The sequence below is a fragment of the Carettochelys insculpta genome, chromosome 3, assembly GCF_033958435.1.
Source record: "Carettochelys insculpta isolate YL-2023 chromosome 3, ASM3395843v1, whole genome shotgun sequence".
Lineage (NCBI taxonomy): Eukaryota > Metazoa > Chordata > Testudines > Carettochelyidae > Carettochelys > Carettochelys insculpta.
The window spans coordinates 107,109,761-107,130,331 of NC_134139.1; the positions used below are offsets into that span (position 1 = coordinate 107,109,761).

Below are 20,571 nucleotides of genomic sequence, written 5' to 3' on the forward strand. Positions count from 1 at the left end.
AACATGACAGACATTTTTTCTTCTTACACATTTATAGTTGTAATAGTAAATAACAGGTTAAATAAAAAGCCAAATGTCTTAAATACCAATTACCCACACTGAAGGATTAATGCAGTTTACTAAACTGGTGTCACCTTACCTATTTTCCAGACCTGTCAGTGCTCTGAAGCACAAATTTTTCAGTAAACCTTGAGTATGACTCCTCAGCACTATCATACTCTATTTCTCATAATCCAAGCCATGTGTGTGTTGAGGGCATGCACCTCAGTGGATTAGCATTACAGGCAAAAACATGTATGCAGGTATACTCTCAGTGACTTATCAGCATGCACGAGAAAGGTGTCATGGAGCTTTTGTCACTGTTTTATGATGAGGTCTGGCCAGCTTCACAAAATGCTGTACATTAAAATCATTATAACATCAACTCTTCCGGATTTCTGGATTTTCTAAGGCCATATTGTCTTTCCTGGAAGTATGGGCAGCACCTCCAGGAACAAAGATGTCTGAAATGAGGTGAAAAGCTGTGCACTCATTGCAGGATTAGCCACTATAACCAGCCGCACTGCACTGAGAGAAGATTTAGGCCCATTTTTTTAATAGGCTAATCAACTAATCCGAAACACGAGTCGGCAGATGTTCATATCGTTCATGTCACTTTGTTTTTTCATGTTTTCTTTTTTCCCCAGCTGTACTGTGATCCCTTTGAAACTGTTCCTGTGCATCATCCCAATTCATGAATGCATCCGCTCTCTGGAGTCCACAGAACGTGCAGCATTGTTTTGACTTTCTTAACAATTCATGTCCTAGAAATGTAAGGTCGACCGTCAGTCTGTGGGCTATGTACATCTTCATGGTGGGAATGACAGTGCTCACAATGAGTGGAAATATGCTTGTGATCATTTCCATTGCTCATTTCAAACAGCTTCATTCTCCAACCAACTTCCTCATCTGCTCCTTGGCAACAACAGACTTGTTGCTCAGCTTGACAGTTATGCCCTACAGCATGATCAGGTCTGTTGATTCATGCTGGTATTTTGGAGACCTCTTCTGCAAACTCCATACTTCTTTTGATATAATGCTCTGTACCACCTCTATTTTCCATCTCTGTTTTATCTCTCTTGACCGTTACTACGCAGTTTGTGACCCACTGCATTATGTCACCAAAATAACTGTCCCTGTCATCTTAATATTTTTATTAATTAGTTGGGCTGTCCCACTCTTATTTGCCTTTGGTCTTGTTTTCTCAGAGTTGAATATTCATGGCATTGAAGAATATGTGGCTTCCATTGCTTGCAATGGTTTCTGTGTTTTGATATTTAATAAGCTTTGGGGAGTGATGGCTTCTTTTATAACTTTCTTTTTCCCAGGCACAGTGATGGTAGGTATCTATTTCCACATATTTACTGTGGCAAAAAAACACGCAAAACAAATTGCTAAAATCCCCAATACAATGAAATGTTCCTCTTCAATGAAAAACACAATCTCTGCAAAAAAAGAGAGCAAAGCCACTAAAACATTAAGTATAGTCATGGGGGTGTTTGTGTTTTGTTGGCTGCCTTTCTTTATTCTTACGATAGCTGATCCTTTTATTAATTTTTCAGTGCCTGAAGACTTGTACAATGCCTTCCTTTGGCTGGGATACTTCAACTCTACGTGTAATCCAATAATTTATGGTTTATTTTATTCTTGGTTTCGCAAAGCATTTAAAATTATTGTGACTGGGGGAATTTTCAGAGCAGATTCCTCCACTCTTATGTTGTGGCCTACAAATACTTAGTTAACCAGGTGGGACTATTATGACTGGATTAGTCTTACGTCTATCTTACTTCTTGAGATCTTTTAGAATAGGTCACATACTGATTGAGATGTTGAAAATATGAAAATCTGCACCTAATTTTGATAAAATTCATTTTTAGGATGTCTCTGTAGGTATTGCTTAAGAATTCGTGTGTTATGTTAGTGAGCTGTGTGTCTAGATAGTGGAAAATGGAACAGTTTGGCAAACCGTACCGTTCATTCTGTCCAGCCATGGTCCTATTTACACAGACATCATTCTGTCAACTGCATCACAATATAATTTCTGTACAAGCACCAATTTGAGCCTCCAAGTGCACTATTTGAGCATCAGTTTGTTGTGTATGTTTGGAAATGGATTCCCCAGAGCTATAGGACCAATAATGCCACATGTATTCAAACTGAGAGTATCTTTCACTAATTTTCCACATCAATAAAAATAACAGAACTAAGCCCAATTTTTTTTTCTGACTGAATAATTAATCTTTGTCTACATACAAGCAACCCAAGCCAAGGGTGCTGACAACTTCCATGGTCCCAAGGCAAGGTGTGTGTGTGGAGGGCAGGGAGGGAAAGCTGGCTCTGAACTTTCAGAAGGAGCAGGGCCTAGTGTGGAAGGGCAGCCATCCCTCCATGCCAGCTGGAGCACAGAGTGCACCCCAGCCTCCGGCCCTTAGATCTGCTCGGAGCACAGGGTGCAGTAGCAGAGGCAGCATCCAGGAACCCCAGGCCCCTTTGAATCTCCAGGCCCTGACACAACTGTCCCCTCTGCTCCCCATCCCCATTAGTGGGCCTAGCCCAACTCAACCTCAGAGACAACAGCCAATAAGCAATTAAAGTTTGTAGCAGGAAAGTGTTCTGAATATTCATTGACTCAGTTTGGGCTGTAGCTATTGAGAAATCACCACTGTCTCCAGGCACAGCCACAGTAACTGACATCAACTGAAAAACTCTGCAATCCCAAACAACATGTTAGAGGTCAGTGTATGCCGGGGGACGTGGTGAAAGGCCACAGTTATGACTGGGTTGAAAATGTAACCAGATAAGTTCCTGGTGAGACAGGTCCATCAAGGTATATTAGGTTGGGCCAGGGTGAAATGCCATGCTATGACTGTCCCTAGGGTTGGTTTTCTAGAAGCTGGTAGTGGGTTTTTTATATACTTCCATTTTTTTTAAAATTCATCCTATCATTATTGTCTCTGGATGAAGGTCCATAGGTACATAAGCAGTACAAAATTAGCATGGTAAATATGAAACAGTGCCAGCCCTTCACCACAACAGACTCCTGGGCAGGAGCCAGCATAAACAGGTGAACTTTGGATTGGACTAAACAAGAGAACAAACTTAGGAACCACCATTTACCCTCTCCAGAAATGCCCTGCTGGGCCAGACTAATGTCCATTGCGTCCAGAATTTGATCTTCAGAAAGTGGTCAGTTCAGAGGGAATAAACATGACAGGGAACTGTGCTCTGGCCATTTCCAGAGGCCTTATTGTGCTTTGTGCTTCTCACACTTATGGTGGGCAAAGCAGACAGGACAATGTGATCTTTCAGTTCTTGGTATTCAGGAATTTTGTCATTTGTGTGCAGTGCCCTACAGCATGGGAGTGGGTTCTTTCTCCCCTGATTCATAGTGACTTTTCAAAATAATAGTATCGGAGGGGTAGCCGTGTTAGTTTAGATCTGTAGCAGCAACGAAGGGTCCTGTGGCACCTTATAGACTAACAGGAAAGTTTTGAGCATGAGCTTTTGTGAGCACAGACTCACTTCATGCAGCATCTGATGAAGTGAGTCTGTGCTCACGAAAGCTCATGCGCAAAACTTTTCTGTTAGTCTATAAGGTGCCACAGGACCCTTCATTGCTGTTTTCAAAATAATGTCAGAGTTTGCTTTGACACGGAGTGTGAATTCATCGATGCTTAAACATTTTTTTAAAACCCAGCACATCGAGTAGGACGTCAGACAGAGCTCAGGGAATAGGTCTGCGGAAGTTGATTTTCTGAGATTTCCCATGTGAGATTCCTCTTCTGTCAGCAGTAAAATGTGGGAAAACAACAAAGGGGATGAGTGAGCTCTGGGGAGAGGCTATAACAGGTGCCTCATTAGCAAACAGTCTTTTTGCAGAGTTTTCATGATCTCGAACAGCTCTAATTAGTATGATTCTTCTTGAGAACTTTTCAACAAAAGCTGTTTCAGGTAGAACTCTTTGTTGAATTGTGGATCCTAAGTAATTGGCAGGATGTGTACTTCGTTATTACACAAAGGTCGTTGAGTCCAGTGAATTGCCTGAAAAAGAAAAAGAGCTCTTCATGACAATCTCTTTTCCATACCTGTGCTGGTCATAATTCCGCAGTGTTTGTCTAGCTGGTTGTATCCATAGTTGAGGTACCAGTGCTTTGCTACCTCCTCACCCTGTCTGGAGATTTTTTAATAGCACTGTTTAAACGTACAGGACTAAGTTATCAACAAAGGGTATATGGAAAAGCAAAGTAAAAATGCCTCTGAATTCAACAGTGACATAGACATGACACAGGAAAAAAATTGTGAGAGTGTTTTAGAAATCTGCCAACTGATACAACTGGTTATCAGCCTTATAAGGATTGTCCACATACAGCTCTATAACTAGAAGTATACAAAAAATGAGAAAATTGTCGTTTTGGATTTTCCATCTGCAACATGGCATAGCTGTTTTTTGTAAGAAAAGATCATTTCTCCACAGTTTCTAGTCAGTCAGTCTCACAATAAAATAATGTTAATTACTGTTTGAAAACGGCTCAAAAACTAGTTTAAGGAAAACATCACTGCCAGTGGAAATTCACAAGAATCAATTCATTATTATATGTGGTCCCCTGCAAAGATCCATTTGCATACCCCAGCTTGCAGAAATTAGGACTCAATACACTTCTATGACAGAATTTTTGCTGAATCTCTCTCTGGATTAGCAATATTTCCATAATTTATTCCAACTGGTTAAATAAAGAAATATTTTGACTGTGACAGCACAGGAAAAATATATATGAGAATGTATGCCATAAACATCACAGTTAGAAACAGCAGTATATAAAAAAATTGTTCATATGAAAACTGGTCATGTTTTTACATCTGTAGATTATTTTAAATGACTGCACATCAGAGTCAGAGTGTACATATATTTTTGCTTCACAAACAAGATAAAAAACAAAGTGTGGTATATGCTAGTACAGTTAGAATAAAAGGAGAGATTGCACATAGCCTTGGGTTTGTCTATACTTACTAGAAGATCGACACAGGGGTGGTTGATCTTCTAGAGTTCAATTTTGTGTATCTGGTGAAGATGCAGCAAAATTGCTCTCTCTAGGCTCAGCTGTTTTCCCCAGTACTCCACACTATGGCATGGAGTAAGGGATGCCAATGCAAGGCTATAGAGGCTTGGCTTTCACTAGAGCAGTAAGTTGATTCTGGCATGTTAATTCTAGCTCTGCAAATGCTGTAGCTAGAATTGTGTTTCTGAAATCGACTTATTTCCCTAGTATAGACTTACCTTAACATGAAGATAATCAGTATGAGCCTGATGCAAAACGCTCTGAAGTCAACAGGATTATTTAACTCACTTTACTAGGCTTTGAATGGGGCTTTATATCTAAAACTACAACAAAAATGGTTCACTCTAGCAGGTGTTACAAATGAAATCAGTATGGTGCGAAGCATGAACTCAGTGACTTGGTTGCTTGCATCCTGTAATTAATACATTTAACAAAATAAAATCAAATAACACAATTTACCACCAAAAGTGTTTCACATTACCAAACTTTTTCCATCACAGGAATATGCCTTGTCTAATGAACTTTTCAATCAAAGTACACATGGGCTACGTCTACACGTGAAGCCTACATCGAAGTAGCCTATTTCGATGTGGCGACATCGAAATAGGCTATTTCGATGAATAACGTCTACACGTCCTCCAGGGCTGGCAACGTCGATGTTCAACATCGACGTTGTGCAGCACCACATCGAAATAGGCGCTGCAAGGGAACGTCTACACGCCAAAGTAGCACACATCGAAATAAGGGTGCCAGGCACAGCTGCAGACAGGGTCACAGGGCGGACTCAACAGCAAGCCGCTCCCTTAAAGGGCCCCTCCCAGACACAGTTGCACTAAACAGCACAAGATCCACAGAGCCGACAACTGGTTGCAGACCCTGTGCATGCAGCATGGATCCCCAGCTGCAGCAGCAGCAGCCAGAAGCCCTGGGCTAAGGGCTGCTGCACACGGTGACCATAGAGCCCCACAGGGGCTGGAGAGAGACCGTCTCTCAACCTCTCAGCTGATGGTCGCCATGGTGGACCCCGCTATTTCGAAGTTGCGGGACGCGCAACGACTACATGGTCCCTACTTCGACGTTCAACTTCGAAGTAGGGCGCTATTCCCATCCCCTCATGGGGTTAGCGGCTTCGAGGTCTCGCTGCCTAACGTCGATCTTAACATCGAAATAGCGCCCAACACGTGTAGCCATGACGGGCGCTATTTCGAAATTAGTGCCACTACTTCGAAGTAGCGTGCACGTGTAGACACAGCTATGGAGTACCTGTTTAGGCTTTAGCAGCAAGTTTGTTCCTGCCATTTAAATATTACACACTGTATGCTTTTTTATTTTTTATTAATCTAAGAAGTCAGCAATTTCTGCCCACAAAACAGAAAAGCGAGAGTATTCATGATGGCTCTAATGCACGTGCTTATGGGCTATCCTGAATAGAGTGCCTCAGCCAGCCTCTCCAGGCCCTCCTACCACTCAGCACAGTAGCAGATGCTGTCAAGAAGACCCTCCATCGTACATGGTTTCTCTATATTGCAGGGGCTCTTTGTTTCAAGCTAAGCTCCCAATGAAGTTTGTGGAAGACTACAGGTACTAAAATGGAGTTTCAAGTCAAATTGCATGGAGCTGGGGGCAGCTGGGAGAATCCAGGTGCATGGCAACTAGGAACCCAGCGCTCAGGGCAGGTAGGAGTGGTGGGAGAAGGAAAGGGCATCATGAGCCCGTGTGCATCCTCAGTTCCAGTCAGGAACCTTCATGGAATAGCAAGATTTTGACAGCAGGCAAATTGCAAAATACTCTTTTGGCCATAGCAGAGTTTCTTCTTAGCCAGCCTTTGTCCTACACAAGGTACAAGAGCTCCTAACAACACTCTTCTTCCAATGAGGGAATGTGGGATGGTAGCATTGAAGTATCTGTTCTTTTGGGCGGGGAACAGCCCATCTTTAATTACCTCATGTGTGTTCTTCTCTCCCATATGTAAACATTGCAGCTCTGCCCCATTTTCCCAATCAGTGAATACCATGGCAAATTGTTTTTTCAAATGTATGTCAGCCCATATATCAAGACACAAACCTTGCTGATGTTACTGGAACAACAGAGGTCTTAAGATATTTCCCTGATTCTCTTGCAGCATCAGTGAGTCTGGCTTTTTATTGATGTCTGATTCTTGCTCTGCCTGTCATTGTATGATCAGACACCAGTGTTATTTACAGATGTAATGATTTTTGCTCACACAAGTGTTCCTTTCATTAGCTTTACTTATTCTGATAGGCTACTTCTACAGTATAGTGATCTGTCATAAGGGCCATGTCTACACTAGCCCCAAACTTCCAAATGGCCACACAAATGGCCATTTCAAAGTTTACTAATGAAGCACTGAAATGCATATTCAGTGCTTCATTAGCATGCGGGCGGCCCTAAGGGACTTCAAAGTAGATGGGGTCCTTTTGAAAAGAAGCCCTGTCGGGAGGAGCTGCTCGGTGGCGAGGCGCGTCAATTTCGAAGTGCCGCAGCCGCCCGCATGCTAATGAAGTGCTGAATATGCATTTCAGCGCTTCATTAGTAAACTTGGAAATGGCCATTTGTGTGGCCGTTTGGGGGTAGTGTAGATGTAGCCCAGAAGTCACTGTTGGAAGATATCTTCCGACAAAACTTCTGTTAACAGATTGCAGCCACACACAGAAGCAAACTACTCTGTTGATCCACTCTCTTGACCGAGAGCGGCTGGACTGCTCAGCTGCTCTCTCAACAGAATGGCCAACTGGAAGCACAGCAGACAAGGGCTGCCTGGTGACCCAGAAGTCCTGTCTGTCAACAGAGGTCCCCCCTGGAGCATCCACATGCTTTTTTTGTTGACTGATTCTGTCAAGAAAGGTGTTCTGCCTTATGGGCGAGAGGCAAGCGGCTATCAACGAAAGTGCTGAGTTGTGTCAGCAGTACATTGACGGAAGGCATTTTTAGTGTGGATGCTAAAACTGGGATTGTGTTGAAAAAAACTCCAGTGTACTGCAGACGTATTATAGCTAAATGATAATGCAAGTCACAAACACCTGTTGGTATATACAATGCCTACTTATGCCAAAGATCTATCACTTTTACCTAGGATTGCCATATTGGAACTTTCAAAAAAGAGCATGCCCTTGAGATGGAGTGCATGCATAACAATATCTATGAATTCATGTTGAATTAATGTACTATATATATTATAATACATTAATGCAGCATGAGTTGTGAGAAATTAATACTGGTACACTCCCTCTTTGGGGTGTCCTATATTTTGAAAGTTCAAATATGGTAACCCTATTTTTGCCTGTGTGATGTTACTGGATTTTTAAATTAAATATGAAAAACATTTCTGTACCCACGACATTGAATTTGCACCAAATCTTGTGCCAGGTGGGCCAAGTGAATTATCTAAAGAAAGATGGTAATTCACTGAATCTATTTATGCTGCTTACATGTTTATATCATGTTTGTGTGTGAAGTTATAGATATTGGCTCTGTACCTGTATTAAAAATATTTTAGTGCTAGGATTCACAATGGAAGGTGTGATCACATACCTGTTGGGAAGACTGTCTATACAGAGACTCATACTTCAATCCACATCTCAGGAATTTGACTGAGATGTGTCATCTGGGAATCAGCCAGTGGAAGAGTCCCCCAACAAGGGAAGGACAGGTGACCTAAACATGTAACTCTCCGTTGCCTATGTGACAAAAATGAGGTTTTCCCTCCATATGGCATGTCTATAAAGAGACACCTGGCAGTGGCCATCTGGTCCTTGGTCCTTAATCCTGGGACCACTGCTTTCAGCCTCCACCTTAGGAGCATTTTGCAAGAACATCTATGCTATGAACTAAGCCTGTGTGGACTGGGGACCCATTCCCTGGAGGATGTATTTTGGAAGACTTTCAAGATAGCAGCTGTTACCATCATCTATAGCCTGCTTCAGAAGGTTCGTTTGATGTATGTAACTTAACCACTTTAACATTTTGTCTCTCTCACCCTATTCTTTTTTTTATTAATAAACCTTTAAATTTTAGATCCTAAAGGATTGGCACAGTGTGCTGTTTTGAATGAGATCCAAGTAGTTATTGATCTGGGCATGTACCTTGGTCCCTTTGGTGAGTGGAAGAATCTGTGTGTATTTGGTGAAATTGGTTTACATAACCTCTCACCTGAGTGAGGAGGGTTATTGATTTTGGAAGTAGGAGTAGCTGGAGAATCTGTGGGATATGCTTGTGTAACTTCTGGCTGGCCAGAGGAGAAGCAGAGGTACTTTTGTGGCTGGCTTGCTTTGCCTCACAGAGGAGGAAACCCCAGTCTGTGCTGTAAGTGGCCTGGTTGCAAGCAATTTGCCCAGGTTCCATTCTCTCAGCGGTTGTTGGAAACCTCCTGTGTATTACAACCTGTAAAACACCTATGTACTGTTTGTAGCATCTTTTGTTTCACAGTATAAACTGGTCTGGATTGAAGTTTTATATTCACTTCTGGAGTCCACATTACAACATCCTTTCTTCTACATATCCAGGCTCAAACAAAATTAAAGGACATCCAAAGAATATAAATACCTTGGATGAATCTTTGACAGAAAATCTCACAATAACAACTGTTCTTTACTTGCTCTTGTTACTTGCTTTTCTGGATTCTAATTCAGTAGAACAACTTAAGCATTTGTTTAACTGACTTGAAGCTCTCTTGTGTTCAAAGTGAAGTACGGGCTTTAGTGCTTTGATCGGTGGGGATGGTTTCCTGAAAGGAGGTCTTGCATGGAGCTAGAGATGCAGTAAGAACAGCTTGTTTGAGAAATTTCACTAAGTCTACATCTACGCTACACTGATCCTCTGGAAGATGATCTTCTGGAAGTCATCTTTCAGAAGCTCATCTTCTGGAAGATCATGTCTACAGCTAAAAAGTGTCCCTAAATTGCTACCTGTGCCTTCAGAAGAGCGCAGCCATACAGCTGTGTGCCCTCTTTTGAAAGAATGGGTCAGGAAATACCATGGCTGGGGTCACATGGCTGGAAAGCACTTCTGGGAGCGCTGGCCATGTGGAGCCTTAAAGGGGCCCTCCCAAACACCCCCTCCCTGTACTTGCTGCTGAGGCCTGCTGAGCTGTATACGGTGAAGCTGAGCCTGTGTCCATTTCTGATTCTTGTATGTGACAGACATGGACCTACAGAAATCATGGACCCCATTCCAGGACCTGGAGCCCCTCCAGGCTGGATGGAGCCAGCCAGCCCAGGAGGTGAGCCAGTGCTCTCCCGGCTCTTGGATGCCACAGCTGTAACAGAGGGTGGTGGGGAGGGAATGAGGGAGAGGTCAGTCCCCCATAGTGGGCTGGGAGGCTGTGTTGCATGTCCACCATGGCCATGTGCCCCACCTGTGACCCAAGAGATGAGTAGGCCCCCGTGGTGGGGGCAGGATTTCCTTGCACTGTGACCTGTTCTGCGCATGGGCCAGTGGTGGCTGTAGTGGGTTCCATCCAGCCCCTACTTGGAGACATGGCTAGTCGGTGATGGGGCATGGGGCACTCCTTGGCCAGGTGGCAGATGGACTGGGTGCAGAGTGCTGACCATCGGGATGGGTGATAGGTGCCACCTGTGGGCTCTCCTGCTGTCCATGGTCACACCCCGGGGTGGGCCATTTGCGGTTGGGGCATCATCTGTGCAGCTGGAGGTGGTCCCACCCCCGGGAATGTGACATGCTGCACACCTACTGGAGGGTCCCTCCAACAGGACAGGGGATGTCAGATCCGAGGTGGCCTGGGAGGAGGAGGCAGAGGGGACTTGATGACCAGGGACCCTTCAGATGATTCGTGCTCAGACAGGACCTCTGGGGAGGTCCCCTGGCTGGAAGGTCTGGCCTGTTCCTGGCTGAGCCCTGACTTTCCATCCTTGGTGGACAAAGACTCTGGGGCTGCTGTGTCTATGGGGCTGCTGGGTGGGGAGCTGTCCTCGGCCATGAGGGGCTCCCATAGCTTCCTGTAACGGGGACTGCCCTGACCACCTGGTGCTGTCCTGGATCCACATGTACCCCAGCTGGAGCTCTTTCACTTAACAACAGACTTGTTCTGTGGTCCAGTCAGGGTGGCCTCGGGTAGCAGGTCCACAGCATTGTGGTGGTGGCGGCCAGTAGTGTCCTGCAGGACTGCCTCCTCCTGCCAAAACCCCAGGAGTCCTGGAGCTCTGGCTTGGTCCAGAAGGGGGACCTGTGCTTGGTGCTCTGCCTGGCCCCCTGGCTGCCTTCAGCCAACTCCCTGCGGCTGCTGCCCTTGTTGCCCCAGGGTGGATGCCTGCTGGTCCTGGTGCCTCTCACCATCTCAAGGGTGCCTCCAGGCTGTGTCTGGCAGGGCTGTATGTGCTCACAGCTTCCATGCCCTCAGCTTTCTGTCACAGGTTTTCTGGGTCCTTGCAACTTTTAAAGTGGGAGGCGGGAACCAGAGAGCCCTGCTTGTGCTGGCCAGGGTGTCCCTGACTTTTGTGAACATGGAGGAGGAGGAAGTCCTGCAGGTCTTGTTGGCCTGCTGCATCCTACAGAACCTCATCAATGGCAAGGAGGGCTCCTTCCCCCAGGCCTGGCTGGACAAGGTCGTACCTGACTAAGAGGTACCCAAGGCAGCCCCTGAGCCTCAGAACAACCTCGTGGCACTCCTTCTGCCTAGAGTTCATCTTTGAGGCCCTGTGAGCAGTCCCCAGTCACTCGAGGCCAGTTCCTTGTGGCTGCTGGGTTCTGCACTATCTGGCCCCCCCCCATGACCCCCATTCTCCCCTCAGCCCACACCATCCCCCAGGGTATGAGGGTCATAAGGGTGCTGGTTCCTTGAGTGAGATTTACATATATTGCTGTGATAGCCTTTTCAGGTCGCTGAGTAATGTAGATGACTTAGATAACTCTTTGTGTGCAATAAATTATGTCACTGAAGCAGGCACACCATGTCTGGGCTGCACCATTCTCTCTCTCCTATCCACAGGGGTGCCCCATTTACATTGGGGGTGGTGTGGGATGGGAATGGGGATGCAGGTCTGTGGGGGGGGGTGCACCCCAGGCTTCCATGGCGGGGTGAGAGGGTGGTGATCCCTCCACTGGTGGGATGGGTGGGCCCCCCCGCCCCGCCCCGCCCCGCCCCGCCCCCCCAGCCCTTGGGTGGTGCATCTGTATGGATGGCCAGGTAGAGGGAGATGGTGTGTTGGTCCGGCAGTCGGGCATGGAGGGCCATGCCCCAGGCTCCACCCCGGGGAATGGGCTGATGTGGGGATTGTTGCCCGGACATGGGGGTCCCTGCATGGGTGGTGTCGGGGCCACGCATGGCCAGTCCGTTCCCGAGGCACTCCCCTTGGATGTGTGGCTCGCAGAGCTGTCTGTGGGTGTGGGTGCTAGATGTCATGTGTGGGCTGACCTGTGTGCTGGAGCAGTGCTGCTGCATGGGACCCCCAGGGTCGGGGCATAGCCACATGACCAGCCTGACAGGGGAGGGGGAAGAGGTTTGACCTGCCCCCCCCGGCCTGGCCTGGCCCCTCCTGCCCCACCACAGAGTGTGAGACATGCCAAGCGCTTCCCAGTGAGTTCCTAGCAGCGGTGGTGGGCTGACCTGCTGGTGCTGCGATGGGTCGAGGGTTCTGAGGGCCACGTGATGCTGAGGGTGCCACATGTGGCAAGGTCATGGGATGGGAGCTGTGCTCCCGTGCTGTCTCCCTTCATGGCCTGTCTGCATCACAGGGCTGCGGTGTGGTGTCCATGGTGGGGTGGGAGGTGGGCCAGGTGTATGGGCATCCATTCCAGAGCTGGGAGTGGGGATGTGTCGGAGCCTGACTCATGCCCCTGCTTGTGTGACACTGTCACCTTGGTGCGCCAGGGTCTGTGGGACTTGCTGTCACTTTAAAGGTGGCTGGCGCACTGAGCCATAGAGCTCCGCTGGTGCTGTGTAGAGTGTCTCTGTGCTCCCTATGGCTGCCGCCACGGTACTGTTCTTTCGGAAGAAGGGCTTGAGGAGTGTCTACACGCACTTTATTCTGGAGGATTCTTCCAGAGGAGGATGCTCCTCCTCAAACAGGAGCAGAATACAGACTCCAGAAGAGAAGCTGCATTCTTCCAGATTCCTTCTGGAAGAACAGCTTTTGTGTGTGTACCCTCCCAGGACCTTCCGGATGAATTTGCCAGAGTAGACGCAGCCTAATTACATGTCTACCCATGGCTCAAATTTAGAAGTGTGGAGACACCTGGTGAGAACAAATATTCAAGAAACTTGATAAGGTTTAGTTGAAATTTCTGAAGCTGAGGTGTGGAAATGGGAAAAAGAAGTAATGAGTCACTTAATACTGGAATATTTTGCCCATCTCTAAAAGTAACTGCCCATCTTTGGATTCCTCTTTTCTTATGAGACATCCTCCCAGTGTTAGATGTCATTAAAGAAGCTCCTTTTTTCATTTTTTTCATCTGACACTTCCTTATAATTTAGCATGTATATTACAGTAGAACATAGAGCCCTCCAACAGGTCTGGTGTTGGAAAATGTTTTTTTTCTACAGCAGACATCAATGAAAATAAAAAATCGGTTTGGTTGGATTCATTGTTGGTGGTTTGCTGCAGTGATGCCTTCTGGGTGTTCTTGTTCAAGTGCCAAAGGCCCCATTGTCTGCCGTAGGCTCTGATCCCTGTTTAAACCAGACCTTTTGGGATGTGCCACTGTTTCTGCTCTGGCTGAGTGGAGCTTCTATAGCATGGCAATCCCACGTCCATAGTGGACTGTGGGAGATGAAGTTTGTCAGTGGGGAATTGGAGAGAAGAACTGGAGTGTCAGGCACTCAAAATGTAAATTTCATGAGGCACCGCAGCAGCACTGCAGAAGTGAAATACTTTAGGTTTGGGCATGAAGATTTGGCTTGTCACCATTCAGTTTTTGGATAAGAATTGATAATTTTAATTGGAAACAGAAAATTCTTGGGACAAAAAATATGTTTAGTCAAAACCTTGACTTCCCAACTAAGGAGCAGCCTTTTGGAACAGCCTCACTGAGCCAAGAAAGTGACAGATTTTGTCTCATAAAGCTCACATGGTAGAAGAGTTTCCAGGGTTTTACCTTTAATGCATTGAAGTAGAGACAACGTTCCTCTTCCCATTTCCAGTTTGGCTATGCACCAAATCAAATAATCTCCCCGCTGGATTGTTTGTGCATGTTTTTTTTCAGTTGCTGCAGAGTAATCTGCCAGAGGAAACACAGGATAGGAGACACATGAAGTCACCAGAGACAGATAGAGGTGGTCTTTGCTGTATATATACTAGCAGCAATCCAGTTAATCTGATAAGAAAAGAGGAAAATTTTCAAATGCATTTTTACTGAGCATTGCCACAAAGGAGTTACATGGAACAACAACAAAAATCAATGAGCTTTGCAATTCAGTAAAAAAAAAAAAAGATTTATGTACACTACACAGGTAAGCTGCAAAATTATTCATTATTTGAATTGAAAGATTTTTCTAACTAAAATCAAAGACTAGAAACAAAAGCAAAAATTTCAGCCACAAATGTTTTCTATGAAGAGCTGAATTATAGAGAAAGATCAGGTTAAACATATTTTACTCTCATGTAATTATGTAACCAACTACATTTTTAAATTACTATCAGAACTACATGCATTTGATTTTTCTGTCTCAGTACTGCGATGTCTGCATGACAAAAGTGATTTTTAATGGTCCTTTCAGGGAAAATGTTTGTCTCTGTATCACAGTGCGGTAGCCATGTTAGTTTGTATCTTAACCAAACAAAAACCAGTCACGTTAGTGTTTAAAGTGCTATATAACTGCTTTTTATTCTTTATCATAAGAATAACTTGAACCACTGTTTATTAAGGAAGTCAGTTTAATCTTAAAATGTGTGGCAATATCATTCAGAAACTGATTACCGAATGTCAGTTAGATCTTAAAACTGCCATGCCAATGACAGAACATCAGTAAATGCGGTGTGAATAAGCTGATAATTAACAATGTGAGAATGGCTGGACCAGGCTAAAAATTCTGTTTTGCCTAAGATTGCAGTTTCTTGAGTTATGCCTACACTGAGCCCTGAACGCTAAATAAGAAACATAATTTGCACTATGCAAATTGCATAACCTATTTTGAGTGCATTTCCAAATAGGCTATTTTGGCATTTGGTGCTGTCTCCATAGTGCCAAATGTTGAAATACTGCACTGTTTCAAGGGTCCCTTGATCCTCCTGCAACCAGGTGTGCAGAAGTGTGCTGAAATAGTACACCCTCTGCACCTTCTCCTGCTTCAGAAGGCAAACAAATGGTCTCCAGTCAACAATGGAACAGACACAACTGAATAATGTAACTGAAGATTGCTGATATTTTAATCTAGAAAACTGCAATGAGACATAAAGTCTTTAAAGTGGGATGTTAGTGAAAACATCTTGTAGGTGATATATATTAATATATACAGAGGGGTAGTCGTGTTGGTCTGTATACTGTAATTCATGACAACATAATTAAATAGTTCATAATACTTTTATTATTAAAGTATCATTATACTTTTATTATTAAAGTAGCAAAGAGAGAAAGAAAGACATATTCATTATAATATGAACATGAAAGTAATGTATAAATATGCTGTACCACCAAAACACTCACACATGTCTTTAAAAGCGCCCACTGGTAAAAGCACAAACATCAGGACCTATGACATTATACAATGAGACTTGTGTAGCAGTTTGATGCCATACTGGTGACATGTAGATGAGAATGTGTCTGCTGTAATACAACAAATATTTTTTTCTTCTTACAAGTGTGTATTTGTAACAGCAAATACTGGATTAAATAAAAACCAGAAGTTTTCACTTACAGTTATCCATACTAAAGGATTAATACACTTCACTAGCTGGTGTCATTCCACCTGTTTTTCAAATGTTTCAGGGCATTGAGGCACAGCTTGTTCAGTAAACTTAAAGGACACTTCAACACCATCCTACTATATTTCTCGTAATAGTACCCATACGTGTGTTGAAGGTAGGCATCTTGGTGGGTTAATATTATGAAGAGCAACTTGACCTCTTGGCAAGCATGCTAATTTGAGAAAGAGTCAATGAGGAGTTGTGTGGCACCTTAAAGACTAACACATTTATTTGGGCATGAAATTGCAAAGTCTGTAGACCACAAAAGCTTATGCCCAAATAAATTTTTTAGTCATGTGGCATCTCAAAGACTCCTCTTTGCTCCTACTGAAGCATGGCTACTCCTTTGAAAAATAAGAAATGTTAGAGAGTTATAGTCATTCTTTTACCATGACGTCTGGCCAGTTTGACAAAGTGTTGCATGTTAAAATCTTCTAGCATCAACCAGTCTGGGTTTTCTAATGTTGCATAGTTGCTCCAGGAAGTATGGACAATACCTCCAGGGACAAAGATGGCTGAGGCGATGGGCAGAGCTTTGCAAACCAGGTGAGTGTCACAACTTTGAGGGTTTATTTTGAGGGTTACTTTCATAATGTTTATCACATTGAATGGAAACCCCAAATCAAAAATGAGGTTCAGAAGTATTTAGTAAATGTTCCAGCCCATTTTTGGGTAGCACTGGTCCATATTCTGCTGTCTATTATAGTGGTGTATTCTGGACTAATTCCTCTAGACTAAATGGGAAATATTCTGAATTAAAGATGTTAGAATTTAGAATCAAAGCAGGCCCATTATTTTAAATTTTAAATAGCAATCAACCAATCTGAAATACAGGTCTGCAGATGTTTATTTGTTTATTTCTTTTCCCCAGATAAGGCTGTATTGTGATTCTTTGGAAAAGGTCACAGCTGAGGATCCCAAACCATGAATTCATCCACACTCTGGAGTCCACAGAACATGCAGTATTGCTTTGATTTTGTTAACAATTCGTGTCCTAGAAAAGTAAGGTCGGCCACCAGTCTGTGGGCTATGTACTTCTTCATGGTGGGAGCAACAGTGGTCACAATGGGTGGAAATATGCTTGTGATCATTTCCATTGCTCATTTCAAACAGCTTCATTCTCCAACCAACTTCCTCATCTGCTCCCTGGCAACTGCTGACTTTTTGCTCAGCTTCTTGGTTATGCCCTACAGCATTATTCGGTCTCTTGATTCATGCTGGTATTTTGGAGATCTCTTCTGCAAACTCCATACTTCTTTTGATATAATGCTCTGTACCGCCTCTATTTTCCATCTCTGTTTTATTTCTGTTGACCGTTACTATGCAGTATGTGATCCACTGCATTATGTCACCAAAATAACTATTCCTGTGATCTTAATATTTTTATTAGTTAGCTGGGTTGTCCCATTTTTCTTAACTTTTTGTCTAGTTTTCTCAGACTTGAGTATTTATGGCATTGAAGAATATGTGGCTTCCATTTACTGCAATGGATTCTGTGCATTCACATTTAACAAGCTGTGGACAGTGATGTCTGCCCTCATAGCCTTCTTTTTCCCAGGCACAGTGATGGTGGGTATCTATTTCCACATATTTACTGTGGCAAAAAAACATGCAAGACAAATTGCTAAAATTTCCAATGCAATAAAATCTGTCTCTGCAATGAAAAACACAATCTCTACAAAAAAAGAGAGAAAAGCCACTAAAACATTAAGTATAGTCATGGGGGTGTTTTTATTGTGTTGGCTTCCCTTCTTTAGTCTTACGATAGCTGAGCCTTTTCTTAACTTTTCAGCACCTGAAGACTTATACAATGCCTTCAGCTGGCTGGGATACTTCAACTCTACATGTAATCCAGTCATTTATGGTTTATTTTATTCCTGGTTTCGCAAAGCATCTAAAATGATTGTGACTGGTAGAATCTTCAGATCAGATTCCTCCACCCTTATTTTGTCTCCTGCAAACACTTAGTTAACCAGGTAGGGCCTTCATGAATAGATGCCTATGTGATTGCTGGTGATTTTTTTCTAATAGTTGACATAAGGACCTATATATTGAAAATATTTAGGAAACTCTTCATTTTGGTAAAATTCATTTGTAACTTGTGTCTATAGGTATTGCATAAGGATTAGCTTGTTAAGTTAATGAGCTGTGTGTCTAGATAGTAGAAAAAGGAACAGTCTGGCAGACCATACCATAAATTCTATCCAGCTGTATTCCTGTTTACAGAGACATCATTTTGTCAACTACATCACAATATAATTTCTGTCTGAGCACAAATTCAAGCCTCCAAGTTCACTATTTGAGCACCAGTTTGTTGCCTGTTTGAAAATTTATTCCCCAGTGCTGTGGGCTCAGTAATGCCACATTTACTCCTATTGTGACTATCTTTCTCTAATTTTGAACATGAATAAAGATAACAGAACAAAGCTCAAAATTATTATTCTGGATGAATAAATAATCCTCAGCTTCATACAAGCAACCCCCAGTCAAGAGCACCAACAGCCTCTGTGAGCTGCAGGGCAAGATGGGGGGAGCCCGACTCTAAACTCCAGGGTTGAGCGTGGAAGTGACAGCCATCTCTCCGTGTTACTAGGAGCACAGAGTGTGACGCCACCCCTCCCCGCTCTTAGATCTGCCTGGAGCACATGGTGCTGTAGCAGATGCAGCACGAGGCTCCCCAGATCCTTTGACTTGCCAGGCCCTGGGGCAACTACCCCTCTGCCCCACTGCCCCTGGTGGTGGGCCCTACTCAAGTCAATCTCATAGACAACAGCCAATAAGCAATTGAAGTTTGTAGCAGGAAAGCGTTCTAAATGTTCATTGACAGTGTGGGCTGTAGCTACTGAGAAATAACCACTGTCTCCAGGCACAGCCACAGTAGTTGGCATCAACTGAAAACCTCTGCAATCCCAAAGAACAAGCTGGAGCTCATTGTATGCCAGGGGTCGTGCTGAAAGGCCACAATTATGAGTGGGTTAAAATCATTACTGGAAAAGTTCCTGATGGAACTCGACCATCAATGGCTATTAGCCAGTATGGGCAGGGTGAGACACCATGGTCTGACTGTCCCTGGCTTTCGTTTGCTAGAAGCTGGGACTGGACAACAGGGGATGGATCTTTTAATTATCTATCAAGTTTATTCACTCTAAACTGACCACTTTCTGTTCTCTTTTATAGTTCACTCCAAAGTTTCCCTGTTTATTCTGGCTCCTGCTTGAGGGTCTCTTGGGATGCAGGGCTGGTGCTGGTTCTTGTTTCCAGTGCTCATTCTATACTGCTTATGGACCTTCTCCCAGAGACAGTAATGATACGATGAAGTTTAAAAATGGGAAAAATAAAACAACTGATAAAAATCTCATATTTCAGGCCCTATTTTGTTCACAATATTGCAGAAATTGTCGAGCCAACTATATTAGACTTCTCTTGCAATTCTATCAACCACCAGGGGAGACCTGGGTGGTTAACAATCAGTGTGCCACTCTCAGGCCAGCAGCTGGTGGCTAGGGCTCCTGCTGCCAGCCGAAGCATCAATAATTCTTGTACAGTTGCCTCAAAAAGTCTGGATATCAAAAATCTTAATGTAATGCTTGAGTCTTTATATTGTCATGCATCCTTTCCCCAACCTGTCCTCATCCATACCTATGCAAACTCTAATCAAGCCACACTATTCCTTTCTGTTGCAAGTGTGTTCTTTCCATCTCTGGCCAAAGAGTTTTGTCCTGGGATAGGCCCAGTGCGATTTCAGTCTGCCCTGCGGTCACTTGTCTTCTCTGGAGAGCCAGTCGCTGATGTGGGTTGTCCACCTATTTGCTTTCCTAAAGACTACATGACCATAATCTGTTTGCATTGTGCTCTGCTTTGCTACAGCAGTCACCTCTAATCTCCTTGCTCAGTGTCTGATCCCAGAGTAATATCTTAAACATTCACACACTGAGTGAGAATCACATAAACACTTGAAATGTTTACATTGTTCCAGAAATATTTTCTTAAATGAATAGGTCTTCTCTGGCTTGTCTAAATGACTGCAGTTAATAAAGGTGCATTCATAATTTTTCAAGATTTTTTCATGTCTTGTCTGCAACTCAGCAACAATTACTTAACAAGTATCCCATGATTCAAGTGGAACCTTCCTTATTTTACTACACATTTACATATACCTGTGATGGTATTTGTTATGTCTGTTAGAGGGTAAATAGACACCAGGGGAGTCTTAACCAGAAACTACATCCCTCTTTCTGATGGCTGGACACACGGTTGATGTACCATGCACATTCTGGTAGCTGGAAATTGCACGTGAATAGTAATTCACAAGTGGCTGTTTTATTATGAGAGTATGAGATCCTTTGTTATCTGAACCAGTAGGGGTTACAGTAGCCTTGTGTCACCAAGTGTGAGGGTTGCCTGGCCCTGCACCCCATGTGCAGTCAGGTATGGCTCTCATTTAGCAAGTAGAACAGAAGTTTTATTAGTCAACATGAGAGGGACACAGTGTAGTACAGGCTTGTCAGCATAGAAAACCAGAAACAGACAGTACAATCCATTCTGGGGAGAGGAGGCCCCGAGGGATGGCCCTGAACCAAGGCCCTTGATCTCCTTGG

The 20,571-nt window shown here is 43.9% G+C and overlaps 2 protein-coding genes across 2 annotated transcripts; both read left to right on the forward strand.

Moving 5' to 3' along the window:
* The first annotated feature begins 730 nt into the window (after positions 1–730).
* LOC142010418 (trace amine-associated receptor 4-like) lies at positions 731–1,777 on the forward strand. The gene has a single exon (XM_074988751.1). It carries the CDS (start codon positions 734–736, stop codon positions 1,775–1,777), a length of 1,044 nt encoding a protein of 347 aa, XP_074844852.1. The 5' UTR covers positions 731–733.
* A 15,117-nt stretch (positions 1,778–16,894) lies between these two features.
* On the forward strand, positions 16,895–17,941 carry LOC142010420 (trace amine-associated receptor 4-like). Its single transcript, XM_074988752.1, has one exon. It carries the CDS (start codon positions 16,898–16,900, stop codon positions 17,939–17,941), a length of 1,044 nt encoding a protein of 347 aa, XP_074844853.1. The 5' UTR covers positions 16,895–16,897.
* The last annotated feature ends 2,630 nt before the right edge of the window (positions 17,942–20,571 follow it).